Below are 23481 nucleotides of genomic sequence, written 5' to 3'. Positions count from 1 at the left end.
TAAAATTGTCAAAAACAGAGGAGTCAAAATTACATTTTTTTTGAGCAGGGGTTTAACAACAGCAGTCTTAAGAACGTCTGGGAAGACCCCTATATCTAATGATGAATTTATTATGTTAAGCATACTATCAATTAGCACACTGGATTTTTGTAAAAACTTGTTGGTATTGGGTCAAGCATGTAGGTGGAGGATCTCAGTTGGGAAATTATTCTATATAGATCAGGTAAATCTTTCCTGGTAAAAGAATTTAATTCACTTAAAATGGAATACTGGGATTTAATAGGATTGGTATTGGGGAGATGTACTATATTATTTCTAATTTCATTAATCTTGTGATTAAAAAATATAGCAAAAGCCTCACAAGTTTCACTGGAAGTTTTTTGGAGGCAATCCATTGAGTGACCTGGGGGTCATTTGCCCTCAAAGTTTGTCCTCTTGACACTGCAGATGAAAAAAGAGATTATAATGTTAGCGACAATGCCCCCTCCTGTCCCAGGCATGGAATAATAAAACCCTTGACAAGACTGGAAGGTGATCCTCCAACGCTCATACGTAACACAATGTAGACTTCAGCATAAACATTTGCAGTACACCATCTACGGGAATGTATTCTGTAATGCATATAGTGATGCATGCAGTGATAAAAACATTGTCATTCCAATAGGTGGAGTATCACAAACATTTGGAGTAATAAAATGCATTACTATAAATGTTTATGATGTGCCATCTATTGGAATGACAGAGACATAACAACCAAATGGACACACAGATGCACAGGCACACACACACTTATCCTTTTATTAAGTTGGATAATAACTTGCAATCACAACTACTCCTTTAAAATAATAAGACGATGCAATTCAAATCCCATTCAACCATCAAAGAGAGGAAGAACAATAACAAAACATCACACCTCTGCCTGCTTACTAGTATGAGCTCATTGAAATTAAACCAAACATCCACATTGATGTTACCCACCTGCATACCCAAAGGTTCTCTTCAGGAGAAACACCTGACCCAGCAACATTTGAGCAGAAAGGAGGGTTCCATTTCATTCCATGTCACAATTTTCCCACAATTTATTTACAATACCAAGGTGCAGAATGTTGGACCCAATAACCCTTTAAATTAGTACACACTTAATCTGATTCCGTGTCACAGGCACCTGGAGCCTATCCTGGGGTTGTTGGGGGGCATGATATAAAATAGCCTTTGGAATAGCAAAATGTTAATTGTGGGGTTCTTTTCACACACACTTCCACTCCCAGTGAGACCAGTTTGGAATCAGCAATTAACATAACCTGTATGTCTTTGGAGATGTGGGAGTAAAACACACTTGGATATGGGGAGAGCATGTAAACTCCACTGGGACAAAGGATGTTTGATCCATGAGGCACCAGGGATTATCAGCATGCTTTTCAATTTCTGTAATGTTCTGTGTGTAGCAATTTGAATAGCAGTCATTTCCATATCAATTTCGATATAGAGCAAACACAGGGAAACAAGGAATAAAAAACTGAAAACAGTCACTCACTCAGTTTCATAACTGGAGACACAATTAATGGAGACTATGGAGAAGACATGTAGACAAAATGCAAACACCATAAAGACAGTGAATCTATATAATCATATGTAATATACAGCACATTTCTAACAGGAAAGGACAAAAGACACACAAATGACATTGGATGTTTCAGGGGAGCACATATTGGCAAAACAAAGTCTGCCAGTTTTTTGCCACAACAAGCACAGAGCTTTCGTTACCATCAGCAAACCTGGCAGACAAAGGATATTTTAAATGATCTATCAAGACTGTCCGAAATAACAGTGTCTACATGAAGGTTAATTATTACTTGTGCCTTCACCTCAACTCACTTAAGCCAGTGTCACAAAACATAACATTTTCTACTATCTTCAGCTGTTGCCTTCATTTACAGAAATTACAACGTAATTACAACCCTTCACTGCATGTTATATAGCATGACACCCCTCATAGCGCTCCTAACAGCCCACTAGAACTCTATGTGACTACAACAAAATCAAGCTGGTTTAATTTTCTTGTAGCCAAATGCAAGGTGTAAAGGTGTGCGGTTTTTGTCGATGAGAATTAACAACCAGTGAACATGCAATCCCAAAGTACAATGCACAAAGTGAAGAAAAATGCTGGCTATGAGGAAAGAAGTAAAGTGAGTGTTTTGGACTGAGCAAAGAAAAATAATCTTGTTTTACTTTATAGCCAGTACAGATGTCTAACTGACGTTTCATGATTGTTGTGTGACAATAGAAAAAGGAAAAAGAATGGCTAAACCTGGCAGTTCTCCTTGTTTTTTTATTTTAGAGTGTTGCTTTTTCTTCTTATTCTTGTGTGTTCCATATTAACTGGCTGCCATATGTGGTATGCTTGCAGCACTTTAATAATGCATTTGGAGATTTAGAACCTTGATGAAAAGTCATGAAAGAATCATGTCACTTGGTGCTAATTCTAATTTTAGAGTTGGACATTCGCAGAAGCAACAAGATTGAGTAATATATATCTCTCTATTATAAAAAAACTTGTGACGAGACGTGATCTTTTGAAGAGAGACAGACAGACACTTTCACGTCCCGTGAGACAGTCAAGTCACGTCATACTTACAACCTTTGGAAGCAAGTCCCGTGATACACATGCAGAGCAGGTCAGAGATAATGGAAGTAGGAAAATTTGAAAATCTCAAAAAAAAGGAGAGTAAAGATCGCATTAAAAAAGCAAATGGAAAATATTACTCGGTGAAATAACGGAACAGTGAAAAGAGATAGAATAGTGTTTGAGGATGTCTGGAGGAGAAGAAAGACGAAATGCAGATAACGCTTCCTGGCAGCAGCAGCAAGCCAGCAGCTGATCGAACAAAGAGGAGGTAAAAAATAAATTGTTTCCTATTGTATCACCGTTTAAGAGGGGTTTTGGAGCGTAGTGCTGGTTGGTGGGGAGAGGGGTTGGTGAGTAAAGCGAGCCTCCTAGTATCTTTATATATAATACACTACCTTGGCTGTTCATTTCTCTATCCAGGATATTGAATCACCTGGGGCCTCATGTATAACGGCGTGCATAGAAATCGCACTATAATATGGCATAAGCACAAAAGCCGAAATGTGCTTACGCACAGAAAAATCCAGATGCAGGAATCTGTGCGTACTCCAGCTTCCACGTTCTTCTGCTACATAAATCCCGATCAGCGTGAAAACTAACGCTCGTGCATGCGCTTTATGTAACGCCCAACTCCTCCCAGAATTATGCCTCTTTGAATATGCAAATGAATATAAATCGCCCTTAAGCTCAGCCTTCTGTGAAAAGACAATGGGAAAAGCATGGGGGAAAATATAAGAATTTCAGCGAATACCAAGTGGAGGCAAAGGAAAAACATACTATTTGTTCAAATAAACCGTGGTATAATCAACAAAAGGAAGTTGATCAAGTGACATAACGTGTTGGAGAAACTTGAAAGCTCACGTTCACAAAATCGCACAGTGCCGGAAATAAAAAAGAAGTCACATATCAAAGTCGCCGTGAAAAGCCGAGTTGTAGCCCACTGTCTGAGTGTCATATGAAAGCTTATTATGGTACAGAGAAAAAAGGCACACAGTGGGGAAAAAGCACGAAATGTCAACTTCAATCTCGACATTTCCACTTTAATCACGTAGTTTATTTTGTCATTAAAGTAGAACATCATAAACTTTATCTTAAAATCATTTAATTAACCAGTTTCTCAAATCACATCGTAATTAAAGTAGCACGTTAAATGCTTTGTTTTGTATTTGATCTTCTATGTGCCTATGTGTGTGAATCACTACTTGCTTCTTAAACCGGCTCTCTTCCTCCAACTGGACACAGAATCCATTACATTCGTGATATTACAGCTCTCTGAATAACTAAAATACTGAGATGTATATGATATCATTTTCATGATGATAGGAGTTAAAGCACGTTATTAAACATGTGTTTCACTTCGATGAAATAATTTATTGCAGCAGTACTCAGGGCGGCTCCAGGCTTGTGGTGGCACTGGGCAGAGGAAGAATCGGTGGCTCCTTAGCCCGCCAATGTCAGTAAGGTAGCTTATGCACGGTGGATGGCCACGTCCGTTGCAGACACTGCATAGCCGCCTCATGCTCATGACACAAGCATTTAACTTTTGCCGAAATTTGTCGCTGCGTTTTTAGCTGTGTTGTTATTTTCTCTTTCTGTTTTATATTCAATATATATTGGCATAGCCGTCACTGCAGTCAGTGCTTTTCTTTCCCAAGTAACCGATCGCCACACAATCAGCTCTGTAATAGAAGTTAAGCCATCTGTAAGCTTAGCGCCGATTCTTCAAAACATTTAAGGAACATTGAAATATCTTCGTAGTACATGTTTAATTATTCTATCCTTAACGACACTCCCAGTGAAGAATATAGATTATTTAAATGAAGTTAAAGTTTTATCTGTATAATTTAATAAACATATTTTGCTGCATTTCACCTTAAAAATGATATCGTCATCATATGTAAATACGCGCTTTATAAAGTGGCTCAGGTTGTGCGATATTATAACTGTAGTGCAAGTTTACAGTGGGGTGATTGTACTTATAAGTACAAACCGTTCTACAAGGAGCAATTGATTGAGTGCATTTAAAGTTCTTGGGATGAAACTGTTTCTGAACCGCGAGGTCTGTACAGGAAAGGCTTTAAAACGTTTTGCAGTGGCTGAGACAGCGTGTCCATGAAACTGTATACCGATAATTCTCTTTCCGATCAGCTGCTGCTGTGATTCACACTCAGATACAGTGATATAAATACTCCAAGTGGTGCAGTGAGAGTAATATGGAAAAAGATGATCCGCTGTGGCAGGAGCTGAAAGAAGAAGAAGAAGAAGAAGAAGGAGATGTGAGAGTAACAACACTAAAGCAGTTATGGTATTTGGAATACTATGGCTGTTCCCTGGACCATTATATTGTTACAAGTTAATTACAATCAGATTCATTACACTAATAAACAATATGTGGTTAGTTTCAGTGTATTTATAAAGCTGCGTCAGGAAAATAATGAGTAACCACACAGGAATAGTACCATTGCTTTGACGCTGGGTGCCGCCAGTCTGCAAAACTGAGCAGAGAACTTGCGTATGACAAGGCATGAGGTACCGTGGAAAAGTGCGTGGCTTTACGCCAAGTGTAGGTTTTATACATCGCGATTTGAACGTGGAAAAGTTCTTACGCAACATTTCTGTGTGTATGCACCGTTTATACATGAGGCCCCTGTAGCTCACAAACCATTTGACCTATTGATCTGAAATTTGGTACACATATACTACGTGACGTCTACTATCCGCTTTTGGGGTGATGATTGACTTTCAAGGTTATTCCTCTTTTTATTTTTATTTTATTTTATTGTAGAATAAACTCTCGTCAGTGGCCAGCGGGCATACCAGCGCCGTTCTCATTCCCTACCACCTTCGCCGTCAATCCCCCTACCTCTTCGTATCTTAAATTAATTCTTGAGGCAGATTGAAGACTTAAGTGCCAATCACTGACTTAATCAGTTTTAACATGAAAAGATGCCAACAAAAGAAGAAAAGAAGCGGGCCACTAGGCTGGAGAAAAGAAGAGTTGCTCAGGAAGCAGCAAGCGTGTCAAACTCTGAGTAAACAAATGCTAAACGTACAGAGAAAGAGTATGAAAACTATGAATGCTGAAGTGGCATATATTTATATTTAGTATTCATTAAACCTGACATGTGTCACAAAAATGAGACATAAACAGATAAAGGTTTGGGGCAGCCACCCGTATAATATGGTATCCCGGCTGCAAAAGTCGTTTTTATCAAATAATCAGCACTGAAGGGCATACAACTGAGTCCAGAACAAGACTGAGGAAAAAGGGAAAAAGGGCAGGCTTTTAAAGGGGAAGACAGGAATTGAGGTCATAAGGATCGGGCACGTGTTCATCTATCATTCGATCAAGCCCGGACGTGACAGCAGAGGGGCCGAGGCTGGTAAGGTCTACTTCCATTGGCTCGGTCCGGGCAGTGACGTCAAAAGAGCCAGGTGGAATCTCCCGGGAATGGTCTACAGGAAAAGGGAGAAAAAGAGTCAGTGCACTCTGCCAGCTCCTGGCATGCCTTAGAACTGCCTTCACTCAAGCCCTTTAGCTGCCTCCCATGCGCACGTGTGCGACACATGCTTTAAAACTAGAAACCTTGTTCAGTCTTGTAGTTTAACACCAGCCTAAGCAACACAGTTGGGAGTTGGTGAAGTCAACAATATGAACATCATACACAGATCTTTTGGAGGACCAGTAGACAAGTTCATATAGTAACTGGGAAACAGCCATTTAAATATGGAGAGAAAAACATTCACTTTATGCTTACTAGTACATGTGAATACTTTATTTCTACTTCAGAATGCCGAAGACCAATGTTAATTCTGTAAGTTTCTTAAACATGAACATAATTTCTTTACTAGACATATATTCTGAAAAAAGAAAAACGTCTTCCCATTTCTTTGGTACATGGAACTTGTGTATTGAGTAAATCATGGGGGTTATGGTCATAAAAGTAGCATAATATAAAGGGCACAAATGAGAAATAATTGCATAACAACATAAAGTAGTCTGCTTGCACACAAACAAAGGACTTGATCTTTGCACATGGTGAGCATATTTATAATGCAAATCCTTCACTTCTGTAATTTCAATCAACCTCTTAACAGGATGATGCTAATATATTGCATAACTGTGTAAAAAGGTATATATTCACAAGCATACAGATATACATAGTTTGTTTTGATCTAATGTAATAATGATAAATATGTATTACCTAAATTAACTATTGATTAATACAGATGAGCCAGTTTTTATCTTCTATACCACATTTTATTCCAAGCACTGCACTTTGCCCCATCGCCATATGTAAACAGACATACTGGTACAGCAGGAGCACAAATAAGTTGCAAAAAACTAATCCTTAAATGTTTCTTTAAAAACAGGATCCTTCAGAGCGATCAGGCTGCCTTTATTGAACTTGGCAAATACGGACTCTGGTACATTGTAAGTATTGATTTTTTCATTTGTACTCTATGGTGTAATTTTGTAAAGCAATTCTGTTCTTCTTATGATTGAAATAAGATCATGGCTTGGCCAGAAATTTTGGTTCAGCTTAATTAATTCAGTCCTAGCAGAATATTTGAATAGTATTTTACATATATATATTTGCTGTGTATGTATTTGTATTAGTTGAAGATCTGAACATAGTTCTGTTCATTCTGAATATAGAGAAAAAAAATATTTTTCTCAACTATTTAGATAGATAGATAGATAGATAGATAGATAGATAGATAGATAGATAGATAGATAGATAGATAGATGAAAATGCATTTGCGCCCAGGGGAAATTTGGCTTTTTATACAAGCTCAATAAATAAATGAAGCAATTAATTAATAATTAATATGTTATAACAAACAACCAGTCTCTCTAAAGTATACACCAGAATGACTAAAATGAAACAAAAGCAAAACTAAAAAGGACAAACCTGCAAGAATTGAGTGTAAAAACAAAACAGTATGCTTAGCAGAAGCAGGTTTTGCAATCTAATCCGATTATTTTCTGTGGAGTGGTCTCATATTTGAAACTAGCAATCCTTTCAATCCATTTCATCTCTTTTAATGTTTTCTTCCTCTAGGTGGCACTGTTTACCAAAGTGCATGTTATGCTCTACTTTTCACACTTTAAAAAAGAAGTCTTAACCCTGCTACTTTCGCTGTAAGAATTCTTATCTAGTGCTTTACAAAACATAAATATGAGCTTAAAGCTCTGTTTTAAAGTTTCTTTAAACAAATGCTTCTTACTTAATTGTATATGTATGCAATGCCTCATTAACTGTAAAAATGAAAACATTTCTGTTTCGGGTAGATATTTGTGAAAACTGCTTACAGTAAAGTATGATGAGCATAACAATATGCGTGAATTGTTTCAACTCCTAGCACAATTGGTTAAGCTACTTACAAGTCTTCCACCAAACACAAATCAAAGGCCCTCTTCCAGAAACTTGAGTAGACTTTATGGTGCATTGACAAACATTGTTTAGCTAACTTAATGCTTAATACTTTTGATAAAAACATAATTTGCAACATAAATTACTTTTCTTTTTTAATTTGCAGAGTGCAGTAGAGCCAACACAAATGCCAATAACAAAGACATACTTTTTTGTGATTGCTGGCTTGGTGGTGTTTTTTATTGTCATTTTTTCAATCATGGTAACTGCCCTGGTTTGCACCCGAAAAAGGTAAGAGAAACTGCTCATTTACAGGACACATTTATAAAGAATTAAAAACTGGAGAGTGTGCCAGGCTGAGCTGTAGAGGTATCTCATGTACTTTAGTTTAAATCTCTGTACAGAACTGCTAGAATGAAGTCTTCTAATTTTGTGACACAAAAAATGAAGCATGGTGTTGAACAAAGGCAGAGCAGAACTAGGGTTAGCTCCTGTTGAACAAGAGAAATATAAGGCTAGTCCTCCATATCACCAACAAAGCTCATGAGCTGGGTTATGAGGGCTAATTTAGCATCCCTTGTGATTAAGTGTCTCTTATTGCAGTGTGCATTCCCTGTAATTAGTCATTAATACCTGCAGAAGTACAGTATGAATTATCAGTTACTTGCTGAGTGACTTGAGCAGCAAATTCTTAGCCAGTCATCCATCATAGGGTGGAATCAGGTCAGCCATTTTTCTGTAGTCACTATTGTTCATATATCCAGGCATTTATCATGACATCTAAATGGGAGCTCATGAACCACAAAGAATTTTGTCTCTTGACCTTTACTTTAGCAAGCTACTTATAAAGAGGTCCAGCTCTAGCATTTTTCCTGCCCTAGATGAATGGTACCTTTCACCGCCAATCATATGATCGTTTCTGTGACATAAAAGTTTAATAAATGTTGGATTATTGCTAATTTACTCTTTGATATAGTATTAACTAGACAGCATTTTGTTTGTGTACTTTTAAATTGATTATGAATCTATTTATATATTCACATTCATTCCTGCATTTTATATGGATTAAAGGTATTGTATGTATTTATTTTAATGAAAGTCAAAATTCTTGGTTACTACAGAGGGTGATCATAGTGACACAAGGCTGAGTAGACCAGGTTCTTTTGAAACCCCACATTAGAACCACTGTGGTGAGGGAAGCAGGAGCAACTAGTTCAAAAAGAAATGAAAGCAGCAATTGCGGAGGAAAAATTATGCAGGGCAGTCATGACGAGACAACAGGCAGCATGATGGGGATGGGAGAATGCAGTTAAGAGGAAGGTAACCTGGGCAAAGTTATGGAAATCTGAACAAAACCACATAAACTTCCTTGTTAAAAGCAGTGTATGATGTACTTCCCACTCCAATGAACCTTCATATATGGGGTAAAACTGACTGTACAGTCTACCCACTGTGTTCAAGCGAGGCAAGAAGAAGAAATTCTGAGCAGCGTCCCCAAAGCACTTTGTAAGGGACGTTGCAGATGGTAGCATGACTAAGTATTGAAGGCCGTTACCAAAACTATCAGTGCAATGATTACTGTAGCCAAGCATTCCCACCCCTCTAAACAGATGATTGTATTTGTCAGAGCTTGCAAAAACTACAGGAAAACATTTGTAGGCACCTAGGCCTCAGCAAGGACTGGCAGTTACTAGGTGGACCTTAAATGGCAGCTGAAGTTCCAGGGCAACATTGTTGTCACTAACTGGCAATGAAACAATGTCATCTTGTCTGTGGCTAACATGAATGTGGAGATATTAGAGCAGACAGTCTAATGGAAATAACATCTGAAAATAGCTTTTGAGAGGAAGCTTACCAAATATGCAGAACTGGTCAAGCAATTTAAGCAAGCGGGATGGAGAGCCAGGTACCTCCCAGTGGAGGATGACTGCAGGGGCTTTGCAGACCACTCCTTAATCAAGGCCTTCAATTTTCTGAGCATAGTAGTTGGGATGTGTAGTGCCATTTGAAAAACCATCAAAGTGGCGGAGAGAAATTCATGATGGCTGTGGCTCAAGAAAACAGATTATTGGGGTTTAAGTAGCTAACATGCCAACTGAACAGCATCTGGGGTTTGATCAGCCCCAGCGTGATCACCTGGATGAGGATACCTGTTCCCACTTCACTGTGGGGTTGATGTGCTTAATCAATCTTCTTCTTATAGCTAAGTCCTGTATCTCATCCTCAGTAAACCATTTTCCTTCAGATCTTCTTTTACTTTATCCATGCACCTCCACTTTCACCTTTCTTGCTTCCTCTTCTCCTGTCCTTCCATTCCTGTCACTCTTTTGCCCACATTCTCATTGTCTCTCCTCATCCCATGTCTATACCACTTCAACCTACTTTCCTGTACTTTCTTAGATATCTGTCCCTCTCTCATTGTCTCATTTCTAATTCTGTCCTTTTTTGTAACTCCACACATCCATCTCAACATCCTTATTTCTGCCAAATCTAACTTCTCCTGTGCTCCCTTTAGTGCCCATGTCTCAACTGCATACATCATTACTGGTCTTACCACTATCTTAAAAACCTTACCATTAAACTTCGCCTTAATTTTTTGATCACAAAATACTGCTGATACATTGTTCCTTTTGTTCCATTTACACTACAGCCTAAGGGTTACCTCTGTATCTAAATGTCCATCTTGGGCTATCACTGATCCTAGTTATTCAAATGTATCCTCTTTTTTTAATAGCTCTCCCTGACTTCTGAATCCTTTATATAGTCTGTCTTCCTCCTGTTTATGTTTGATCTTCTATCTTCTAAAGTCATTCTCCATTTTTTCAACTTCCTCTTTTCTGGGGCGACACAACTCAGTGTTATCAGCAAAAAACCTGCACCAGAGGGATTGGTCTTTTATCTCATAACTCAGTAAATCCATAACCTGATCAAACAGGTAAGGACTTAAAGAAGATGTCTGGTGCAGACCTACTCTAAGTAGGATCTTGTTTGTTTCACAACACTGCTTTTAATTCGATTCCTCACTCCTTCATACATACTGTATCCTGGACAATGCCGCCATACTTCTCTGGTACTCTTTTGTCTCTCTCATGCACCTCCAGACCTGTTGATGTTGAATTCTGTCGTAAGCCTTCTCCATATCAACAAAAAAACATTTGCACACCTTTTTATTTTTCTCTATGCTTCTCTGTGTGCTGTCTCAATGCAAAGACTGCATCAGTTATTCTTCTCCCTGACATAAAACCAAAATGCTCCTCCCTCATGATGGTATCTTCCCTAAGCCTTTCCCAAATTTTCATTGTGTGCGACATCAGCTTTATCCCTCTATAGTTTCAACAATTTGGAATATCACCCTTCTCCTCATAAATGGGTACAATTACACTGTTCCTCCATTCTTCTGGTATTCTCTCCTGTTCATAGATCTTCTGCATTAGATCCCACAACACATCTACTCCCTTTTCTCCTAAACTCTTCCTTAGTTCTGCTGGTATGACCTAGGTGAGGGTCAATGGTGTTGAAAAACCACGGAATACCTGATGATTCCAGAAATATAACTGATGATGTGTCCAGTAGCATCAGTAGATTTATTCGAATAGTACTGAGGTAAATGATTATAAAGTAAATGTATTTTATTAAGAACTAGGAGGTTTCAACCCCTGCTCGCTTCGCTTGCCATCCTCACTGCCTGCACAACGCACCAGCCACTCACATATGTGGATTTCACTTTCATCAAACAACAAATCTTTTAATTCTCATGGATAGGCCTCTTCATTGGGAAGAAACACTACTTTTCCCTGATGGTAACATGAATTAGATGATTTACAAGTCTCCGACTTAAAGTTTAAAGCCAAACAATATCTACAAACTTCTGTCATATCACCTACAGTATGTCCATATATTCAGTCTCTTTTTGCTGTTCCGTTATTTCACTGAGTAATAATTTCCATGTGTTAGCACTACTCTTTAATCTTTATAATCTTTACTATCAGTTTTGAGACTTTTGAATTTTAGTACTTTCATAATATCTAACCTGCTCTGCAATTATGTTTCATGTTGTGTTAGAGGTATTCGTTGCATTATACGCTTTTGTATTTTTTGGCTTTGAATTTAACATGCAAATACTTTTTAAACTTACACTTTTACTATAACACTTTAGTAAAAACAATATTTGGAATTACCTTTTCATCAATATCACATTGAATTTTGATTCTGTGTTTGGACTTACATCGTGACGTAAAATTGTACAGGAGCTGAGAGCACATGAACTGTGTCTGACAATAGCATTCACACGAATGAGAAATGATTGTACTGTGTTGATGGTTGTAAATATTTGAAAGGAGGGCAGTACTTCTCAAAATCTCTTTGCATAAAGTCTTGTCTCATGGGACTTGAAATTATCTCTCGCAGGACTTAAAATTATCTCAGAGAATGTCTCGTCACAGGATTTCCTTTTATAATAGAAAGATATAGATACACACAAATATAATAATATGTACATGAAACATTATAATATAATAATAAATATGTCATTTTCTGGATAGGAGTTTCATTTTGTACAGAAAATACCAGTTTATAAAGTAAATAATAAGTTTAATTAAGGTTCTTTACAGCTATATAATACAAATCACAGAAACTCAAAACTGATTCTTGAAACATACTCTAAAACATCCATACATTAGCATGTCAACTCTGGGTTAATTTTGAGTCACTGCTAACCTAAAATATACCTTTTTGTGGCTTAGTAAGTATAATGGAGAAAATGTACGCTCAAGTAGGGAAATCTACACATTTAGTGACTGGGTCCAGGGTTAAGGCCATGTCTCTGGAGCTGTGCTAATCGCTGCTCAGTGGTGTTACCTACTTCTTGATTCATGAAGGATAATTATTATTTTCTTAAATATAACTATTTGGATACACCACTCTGTTTTTATGGAGAAATGACTCACTCTGGTCTGATTCATAAATGTCATAGCTAAAACTAACTTCATGCTAATAAAGTAAAAAAAGATGAGAAACACAATGTTTGGCAATATTGATGAAATGGAAATACAACCCAAACATTGTGTTTCTAATTTTCTTATGGTTAGTTTTCCTGCTTGCACCATAGCTGCATAATGGAAATATCGATTTCACGTTTTTAATGGATGTACACATTTTGTGTAATTTTGATTGCAGTTTGAATACTTTCACATTGATAACTGAGTGTATGAATCAGAATGAATCTGTGCACACAATTAGCCAAAGACAAATCACTCAGTCCGAATGAAACTTAGCACAGTTATTATCATTTGTAAATGCTAGAAGCATCTTGATTTTTATCAAAATGTCTCCAGTAGACATTGCTTTACACTGATAAGAACATACACTTTGAGGATATATAAGGAAAGTATTGTGAGAGAAGCAAAATTTGACTTCAGGTTTTCAGTGGATTTGCAGATTTTAGGCAACTTGAAACACAACTTGACCAAATTCCGTATGATATCTGCCTGGGTTTGCATCACTGGGTCCGGATACAGTTTCTGGGCACAATAATTCAAAAATAAGTTGCTCAATCTCAACGAAATGTGGCATAATAAAGCTATTTCAAGAGATTTACATTCATTACAGATATTATTTATTCATTTCACCCAAACTGCAGAATGATTAGGGAAGGACAATAAACATTTTATCAGCAAGATATAATTCAATAATTTTATTCTATGTATTATTGTTAAAATCACAGCTCTAGTCAATTATTTTATTATTACTAATATAAATGTTATGTTTTCTAATTGTTTAATTACAGCTTTAAAAGGAAATTAAAGGCAAGTGATGCTCTGAGGTCAGCTGTTCTAATCACCCCAGGCAACTTGCAGACTGGACCAGTGGTCCCAGGAACCAATCAGTACACCATGGACGGGTGAGAATTATCTGAGCAACACTTTCACTTATGACCATTAACATGTAAATAAAAAATAAAAAATGTATTTGTGAATGGAAATGTGTCCTTTATATATATATTTATTCATTTTTTTTTAGGGCCAACCCTGTTCTCAACATGAAATTTGACACCCCAGCAGACCTTGGGTTTGACGAAGAAAACTCCAGCAGTGACAGAGCCAGGTAAGAATTTCCTTATTATGTCCTACAACTATTTTGGCTGATAACTGCAGCTTTAGTTCAGAGGCCACCTGCTTTTTTTATATCATTTACTATACTTTGGGTTCCTGTGCTGATATCTGCTGATATGATAAATTGGTATAGCAGTGTTAATGGCTTCTCCAGTTTGGTAATGATACTTGGTAATGATGTTTTAGAGCCCTGAAAGTTGTGGACTTTTTGAAGACTGGAGGATACAATTATCTATCTGATCCACAAGGCTTATTCTCACCTAGACCAAGCTAGCAGCACTGTTAGGGTTATGTTTTTTGATTTCTCGAGTGCCTTAAATACCATCCACCGATCCCTGTTAAGGGGTTAAACTCAGATATATACAGGTGATTGACCCTAAGGTGCCCTGGATAATGGACTACTTGGTGGTCAGCATCAATGACAGGTTGGACTGGTCTCACAATACAGAGGTACTATACAAGAAAGGGCAGAACAATTTTCCTAAACATCTTCTAAAACTCTGTCACGGCCAGTGTGATTTTCTGTGCTGTGATGTTCTGGGCTCGTAACATCAATTTAAGAGAGGGCCACTGAATCAACAAGCTAATTATAACGGTCGGCTCAGTTAAGGGATACACTCAGTAACCCCTGAGCAAAAGAGAGAATCTCAGACACACTAACACTGATGTGTTCGCCAACAGAAGCATGTTAAAAAACAATACGGGGGCCCCTCTTTATCTATCTATCTATCTATCTATCTATCTATCTATCTATCTATCTATCTATCTATCTATCTATCTATCTATCTATCTGTCTATCTATAGATCTATAGTGCCATTCATATCTATCTATCTATCTATCTATCTATCTATCTATCTATCTATCTATCTATCTATCTATCTATCTATCTATCTATCTATCTGAGAACTTTACTTTTTGCCTGAATGTGTACCTCAGGATCTATCCATACACACAGAACTTCATTCTTTTTATTTACGTTAAGTGCAATTATGTTGGTTATTCTTTCTGTTTTGCTCCTACTTCTTGATATTAGACATTAATGTAATGATTTGTGTCAATTCAATGACTCCTAATGTCTTATTTTGGGAAGACACTGACATCAGCTCACATAATTTCAAATCAAGTGATATGAAAGCAAATGTACAGTTCCTGGGAAATATGGTTGATGAGACTTATCTGACCACCTGTTCACACACTTGGGTCCATGTCTCTTGGCTTCTTATTTTATACTGTTTCAAGTGATTCCAGCAGCTTCTGTCCAATTGTTGTTCAAGCATAATGGAGAATTGTCTACAACACTTAAGCTCATAGTCCTTACTGGCTCTTGCATTTCAGTAGTGAGGAATGTCATAAATATAATCAATCATAAATGCTATATTTTGTGAAAAGTAGCATATGGATGAATTTTTTTTTCAATATGCTACCTTATTTCAATTAGCTATGTTGATCACTGAAACTAATGTAAATAGATATTTTGACATAAGGGATTGAGACAGTATGTGGATATGTAAGAGAAGAGCACCCCTAGACAACTCTCTAACTTGAAATAATTTCAAGAACAACAATCTATGAATCAAACCCTGAACATTTCATTCACCAAAAGCCCTCAAAAAATAAAGAAATGACAGGAAACCAAACAAAAACTTATTGGCCCACTGGGCCTTCACTGTCAGGTGAGGTGGTGTTTCCAACTTACCCACCTTCGTAAGTTCCATGAAAGAACCAGTGCAAATTTGTATACTCACCTTACCCTCCCAAATGGGCTCATTGAGGGTCTTTATACACATTCTACAGTTATATTACAAATGTCCCTGAGATTACTTGCTAAAATCCGAGGACCACCAAATCAAATGAACCTGAAATAACTGCAAACCTAACCCTTGTCCATGGCTAAGAAATATTGGGGCAGCCACAGATCTCTCAGGAGCACTGCACTCCTTCTTTTCATAAATGTTAGAATGTATTTTTTTACAGTGTCTTTCTGTCATACAGTGGTGTGAAAAACTATTTGCCCCCTTCCTGATTTCTTATTCTTTTGCATGTTTGTCACACAAAATGTTTCTGATCATCAAACACATTTAACCATTAGTCAAATATAACACAAGTAAACACAAAATGCAGTTTTTAAATGATGGTTTTATTATTTAGGGACAAAAAATCCAAACCTACATGGCCCTGTGTGAAAAAGTAATTGCTCCCTGAACCTAATAACTGGTTGGGCCACCCTTAGCACCAATAACTGCAATCAAGCGTTTGATAACTTGCAATGAGTCTTTTACAGCTCTGGAGGAATTTTGGCCCACTCATCTTTGCAGAATTGTTGTAATTCAGCTTTATTTGAGGGTTTTCTAGTGTGAACCACCTTTTTAAGGTCATGCCATAGCATCTCAATTGGATTCAGGTCAGGACTTTGACTAGGCCACTCCAAAGTCTTCATTTTGTTTTTCTTCAGCCAATCAGAGGTGGATTTGCTGGTGTGTTTTGGGTCATTGTCCTGTTGCAGCACCCAAGATCGCTTCAGCTTGAGTTGACGAACAGATGGCCAGACATTCTCCTTCAGGATTTTTTGGTAGACAGTAGAATTCATGGTTCCATCTATCACAGCAAGCCTTCCAGGTCCTGAAGCAGCAAAACAACCCCAGACCATCACACTACCACCACCATATTTTACTGTTGGTATGATGTTCTTTTTCTGAAATGCTGTGTTCCTTTTACGCCAGATGTAACGGGACATTTGCCTTCCAAAAAGTTCAACTTTTGTCTCATCAGTCCACAAGGTATTTTCCCAAAAGTCTTGGCAATCATTGAGATGTTTCTTAGCAAAATTGAGACGAGCCCTAATGTTCTTTTGCTTAACAGTGGTTTATGCCTTGGAAATCTGCCATGCAGGCCGTTTTGCCCAGTCTCTTTCTTATGGTGGAGTCTTAAACACTGACCTTAATTGAGGCAAGTGAGGCCTGCAGTTCTTTAGACGTTGTCCTGGGGTCTTTAGTGACCTCTCGGATGAGTCGTCTCTGCGCTTTTGGGGTAATTTTGGTCGGCCGGCCACTCCTGGGAAGGTTCACCACTGTTCCATGTTTTTGCCATTTGTGGATAATGGCTCTCACTGTGGTTCGCTGGAGTCCCAAAGCTTTAGAAATGGCTTTATAACCTTTACCAGACTGATAGATCTCAATTACTTCTGTTCTCATTTGTTCCTGAATTTCTTGGCATGATGTCTAGCTTTTGAGGTGCTTTTGGTCTACTTCTCTGTGTCAGGCAGCTCCTATTTAAGTGATTTCTTGATTGAAACAGGTGTGGCAGTAATCAAGCCTGGGGGTGGCTACGGAAATTGAACTCAGGTGTGATACACCACAGTTAGGTTATTTTTAATAAGGGGGCAATTACTTTTTCACACAGGGCCATGTAGGTTTGGATTTTTTTTTCTCCCTAAATAATTAAAACCATCATTAAAAACTGCATTTTGTGTTTACTTGTGTTATATTTGACTAATGGTTAAATGTGTTTGATGATCAGAAGCATTTTGTGTGACAAACATGCAAAAGAAGAAGAAATCAGGAAGGGGGCAAATAGTTTTTCACACCACTGTATGTTTACTTTGGGGGCATCATCTTTTGACACCCCTTGCTTGACATTGGTATGTAAAGCAGGTTTCAAACCTCCAGGGTGGGCTCCTGTTTCTAAGTGCGTTCACAAAAAAAAAACAAACCAAAAAGCGCAGTACTGTCATCATGTCTGTCGGTCTGTGTGCAATGTACAACTTGGTTCCCTATGGACTATTTTGCTATGCTTCAAAATATTTCAATCTGAGATATCTTCCATAGAGTGAAGAGTTCATATTGTTGAAATTTGAAAAAGTCCAATTTTTAAAGCATTTATGAATTTTCAAAATCTTCTGTCTTAAGACAAAGAAACATTCACAGTGACATCAATTACTGAATAATTTACTGTTTCAAATTTATCTTGAGAGGTTATTTCAACTTGTATATTTTGTGTATAGCCCTCTATTGCACATCCAATAGTTGTTTCTGATAGCAAACCATATCCACAATACAAGTTACTGAAACGTGTGTGGGTGGAAACGCTTCTTTGCTTTAGTGCCTTGCACACGTTAATGGTATCTTGTAAGCTAAAAGATCTTTAAAACCCCAAAAGTAAAAAAGAAATGGAAGCAAAGAAGGAAAAAGTCACTTAACTTATGTTGAAATTAATGGAAGGGGAAAGGAACTTTCTTAGCATGGCTCCGTAATTTGTTTGGCATACAGGCAATAGACACCTACCCAGTTTTACATTATGCTTAAAACAACCTCTTCACTGTATTTTCAGCGGATTACAATAATTTTCTATTTCAATGACATTGTAATTTTCTACCAAAATACTACATCACAGTCAACAGCATTGTAGCCAATAATTTTAGCTTGAGACTTAATTTTAATATATTTTAACTCTCCATCAAGCACTTCTTTCAAATATATACCATTTAAGAAATATGAAGTACAGTTAGCCATAAACCCTAGACCACCCAAAACTAACAATAAGCTGAATAATGCCAAAATTCTTTACTTCATTGATTTTTTTGTAAGGCTAGGTGATTGGGTTTTTTTTTTTTTACTCACTTCCACATTTCTGCCCACGATTAAAATTAACATGTAATTAATTTTAATACATAAGGAATATACTATTATAATAGTAATTCTAAATAATACAGTATATGTTATATTTTTATCTTAATCTGTATTTTCATTTGCTTTCTTTTTAGCTTCAGCTCCTTGGATTTGAATGTTGAAATGGAAATGACCGATAAGGACACAGCACCTATGATGGTAAGTTAGGCAGAGGATAATTTAAAAAGAGAGGATATGTGTGTTCAGAATCTACACAGCATTGTAGAGGATATTGGAGATAAACACCCTGTCACCTCTCATGACACTACTGAGGCAAAGCCAAACCCAAAAAAAGAAACCACATAGAAACCCAGGCTACTACATACAAATAAATCCACCCTTTTTCATTCACATGGAGGCACAAACAAAAACTAAATTTCAGTCAAAGAGCCCATTAGTGTAGTATACACCACCACCTTGATCTACAAACAGAATTCCATACTTTCTTCTTGCTCATTCAAGGCTTTTATTCCTGTCATCTCAGGGAGCCCTTATGATTGCTGCCCTCCCACCTCTGACCTGCTGGAAGGCAGATCAAGAGGACTTTTTAGGCCAGGATTTGTGATTTCAAGGTCACTGCTGTTCCCACCCAAACTAATAGGTTAAGTCATTTTCCTTTAATTTCAATAAAGTCCTTGACTATGTTATTCACTGTTTTCCTGAATCAAATCTCTCGGATCAGCTTTATTGATGCCCTTGAGAATTTTAAAGACCTAAATTAGGACATCTAGAAACCATATCTGTTCAAAACTAAAGAGTTTTAGTTGTTCTTTGTGCTCTTTTAATCCATGGTAGTCTCATGGGGTCAGACGTGATTCTCAAATGAGACTAAACATCTGGGAACAACCCATTAAAATATTTGTAGTGAATGGCGGTAAAATCCAGTGCTGCAAAGGCTACAACCACAGAGCTTCTTACTTAAACCTGTCCCTAATTCCTTCAGTCCATGCAGAAAACCAAACCGTTAGTGTTCAGGGAGAGAGCAAATAAAACTGAATAAAAGACTTGACGCTGAAAGGAAATACAAAGCTGTATCTGCTGTTATCCACTCAGAAGCTCTTTAGCACAAGGAAACATAAGCTAATTAATTATTAATTGTGTACATTGTAATGACTGAGGATACATACACACACATACGTAGACAAGTGCTTTAGTTTTCTATAGTATCTTTCTGTCTTTTTGACTATTGCATCACTATATGGCATAACAACAGCAAACAGAATTTAGATAAGCATTGTGGTCTATGGACATAAAAAATGTTAAAATGCTGCAACTCTTTTGTCATGGCATGTTTGCATTTCCAATTAGTGATTTTAACTAATTTTAGTTAAATGTTTAGATGTGCAGTCAGAAGGTGGATGTTGTGCAGCCTCATCTGTAGATTTGTTGATTTGAATGTTTTGAAAACTGAAATCTGCATCTCCTGTGGCTCTTTGTCATCGGTGCTCAACCGCAGTCCTTTTGACCGTGTGTAACACACCATTTACTTCAAATGCATATTTTGCAGTTCATATTTTCATGAACATTGCAGCCAATTCTTTTAAGCTTAAATAGACTCCTACACTATCATCATTACGGTGAACAACAAAAAGCAAATACAGCACCTGCGACAACATATCATATAATCTGATGTTACGGAAAGGTTTTTCCCCTGCAACAGGTTATGTTTATTTTGAACATGTGCATTATGCTCTCTGCACACGCAACACATATTTTTATGCTTAACAGGATTTTTTAAGGAGACTTTTCAACTGTTCATAGTAATCAGTGACTTGTTTCTGTCAGACCGGGTTAGCGAAAACACCACTACTTTTTGTGGTGCAAAATCAGCACCCAAACTTTGAGTACCACCTTCATGAGGCTTTGGATTGGTTTAGAAATATGAAATTTGGTAAGCAGTCTAATTGTTCCCAACCAGTTTTAAGCAAAATTCACTCATGGTTGTCTTCAGATGTATAAATTATGCGTCTGGCTTCGGCGAGACTAATCCATGGGTTATTCTTCCCTGCAAAGTTTCTAGTGGGGCTTTGATTTTTAACTTTGTATGATGACCAGTGCAGTTACTTTTGCACATTGCCTGGGCTATGTGAAAGAAACAACAACATAAAACGCAAAGTTCTCCTCCTATGGATCAGCATCCTTCTTCATTTATTTATAATTAACTTTTTTTTTCTAACATCAGAATGTGTTTTTCAAGCCTACATCCAGGTTTTGAAGATTACCCAGGTCTTTCTGAATATATTTTGCTGCCTCCTCTAGTTTCAGTTTCACAAGTTCACTAACGATATCAGAATCATTATCACTAACATCAATTTGAAAAATTAATGGCGTGAGTACAGATAACTGAGGGATTCCACCACAGATCTCGCCCTCTTCTGTTTTTATCTATCCATCATCATCCAGCATATTATCTAGCTTGAAATCCAGTTTTTAAGTTACCTCTGATGTCAATGAAAATGTATATTTGGCTAATTGGTGATTCTAAACTGGCCTTTTGACAGTGTAAATGTGGGCATATGGATGAGTGGGCCCTATGATGGACTGGCACTTCATCCAGGATAGGCACCTACCTTGCATCTGATAGACTCATGTCCTGTATAAACCTAAACCAATCTGAAGGGCAACTTTGTTGGGGGTACTCTGTATAATAAGGATATAAAATCCACTACAGAAGAGTGATTACACACACAAGACAAAACATTTTATTTAAGTGGCATAGAAAAGGTCTGTAATTTGTATAACAAGGGTGTTAGTGATCACTTGGATAAAAATCTCATTTGATCACCATTAATAATATTTAACTTTCAGTCAGTCAGTCATTCTCCAACCCGCTATATCCTAACTCAACCTGAAATATTATTCATTACTTTATGCATGCATACCTGTTGTGCCTTTCAGATAATTCAAGAAGAAGATGAAGACTACAGCATCAAAGAGCCGCATTACATTGAGCCACTCAGTGCTGCTTTAGCTCAACACAAGAATAAAGAACCAGAAACAACCATGCAGTTCATCAACCCCACACTTGACACCACTGACCTTTGAAGATAATACACTAACAACATCAACAACTGCCTTTGAAAATGATTTGAAGCCTTTGCATCACTTTCATATTTTATGTTCTTATTTTATTTAAGTGTCTATTATCTCCTCTTATTATTAAAAGGCATTTTTTCCAAGGCCCAGTTTTGGCCGCCTTATAATTTCTTTCTGTTCTTATGTTTGCTTTGCTTTTCTTTGCTAATGTTTTATTCCAAGACTCACTCTGTTCCTTTTAACTGCTTGTATTGTAAACAAACCTTAAAAAGAAGAAACTAAACAGACAGGCGCTAGTTGTACTCTGTGACAGAAAAAGTCAAAACAAAACAAATGTTGGCCCTTGATTTTGGTGTTCCTCAAACAAGTGTGGATGATATAGGGAAGGCTATGAGATATATAGATCATTTATAAGCAGTGGATAAAAATAACCTAAAAGTCAAAATTATCACTAAAAATGTACATTTTGCTTTTTTAAAATTATAGAGACAGAAATAGGAAAAAAAAACTAGTTTTACATGTTGCAATTTCGTGCGCACTTCTCTTCTTTTGTTGTATTCCTACTTTATGTTCATAAGTTATGACCACAAATTAAGAAAATATACTGATTTACCTTCATTTAGGTTAACTAGTATCTGTACTTAAGGAAATAGGTAATAGTTATGTGTGTCATATTTGGAGTTTTCAGTCATCATCATTTCGAAAACTCTTTATAATAACTTTCTTTAATAAACATTTATAAACCTTTACAATGGATGTATGATTCAAACTTTTGCTTGGGTGCTGCAGGAAAACTTGTGATTAATTGATAAATAATTTCTAAACTTATAAAGTGTTAAAGCTTGCATTAGTTTTGTTAGTGTATGAAAGCAGGTAGAAACATCAAAACCCCAGCTTTACAGGCTGTATACATCTAAGAACAACACACTTGCATATCATAAACAAGAAAGGTGTAATTGGTCTTTAAAGGTTTTTGTCACTGTGGTGAGGCTGTTATAGAGAGAGTCCATTGTGAAAAAGAAACCCCCTTGCCATTAGAATTCTGATTGTTCAATAGACAAGGAGAGTTCTTCTTCAGCTCCACTGACTAAGATGGCAACACTGTGCACTCTGAATCTTCCAGAAACAGTTAACAGTCACTAAATAGCAACACAATAACAAATAATTTCTCAACATGAAAAATGTGTTACTGAACAGTTAAAAATATATTATTAGCCATTTGTTAAATCACTTCTATTTGTCAAAAAACATGACCTCATATATGAATTATGAACTCTCTGAATGTGCACAAATCAATAATTTAAGTATTATATGATGTTTGCCCAAGACTAATAAATGAAAGTTACAATAAAGTATTAGCTTCTTGAGTATTATAAAATGTTTGTCTATTACTTATTAATGACAGTTATTATAAAATATTTCTGTGATTTTTGTATAAATATACTAGGGGGCTTTGACCCCTACTCGCTTTGCTAATCAACCCCCCTGCCTGCGCTATGCGCCAGCTACTTCACGTCTCTGCCAGTGTCGTATGTGGATTTCACTTTCACCAAACAACAAAACTTTTAATTCTCGTGGATAGGCCTCTTCATTGGGAAGAAACACTACTTTTCCCTGATGGCAACACGAATTAGACAATCTACAAGTCTCCGACTTACAGTTTAAA

The 23481-nt window shown here is 37.0% G+C and overlaps 1 protein-coding gene across 1 annotated transcript in view; it reads left to right on the top strand.

Annotated features, from left to right (window-relative positions):
• cdhr2 (cadherin related family member 2) overlaps nt 1-22433 on the top strand; it is a 129723-nt gene extending 107290 nt beyond the window's left edge. The window contains exons 27-32 of the mRNA XM_039776154.1: nt 7001-7061; nt 8171-8295; nt 13790-13903; nt 14023-14106; nt 18875-18938; nt 21678-22433. Coding sequence (XP_039632088.1) covers nt 7001-7061; nt 8171-8295; nt 13790-13903; nt 14023-14106; nt 18875-18938; nt 21678-21824 — 595 coding nt within the window. The 3' untranslated portion in view covers nt 21825-22433. The remainder of the gene's footprint in view (nt 1-7000; nt 7062-8170; nt 8296-13789; nt 13904-14022; nt 14107-18874; nt 18939-21677) is intronic.
• The last annotated feature ends 1048 nt before the right edge of the window (nt 22434-23481 follow it).

The sequence above is a fragment of the Polypterus senegalus genome, chromosome 13 (genome assembly GCF_016835505.1).
Source record: "Polypterus senegalus isolate Bchr_013 chromosome 13, ASM1683550v1, whole genome shotgun sequence".
Taxonomy (NCBI): domain Eukaryota; kingdom Metazoa; phylum Chordata; class Cladistia; order Polypteriformes; family Polypteridae; genus Polypterus; species Polypterus senegalus.
Note: the sequence above shows the minus strand (reverse complement) of the source record. Positions and strands in the feature narration are given on the sequence as shown.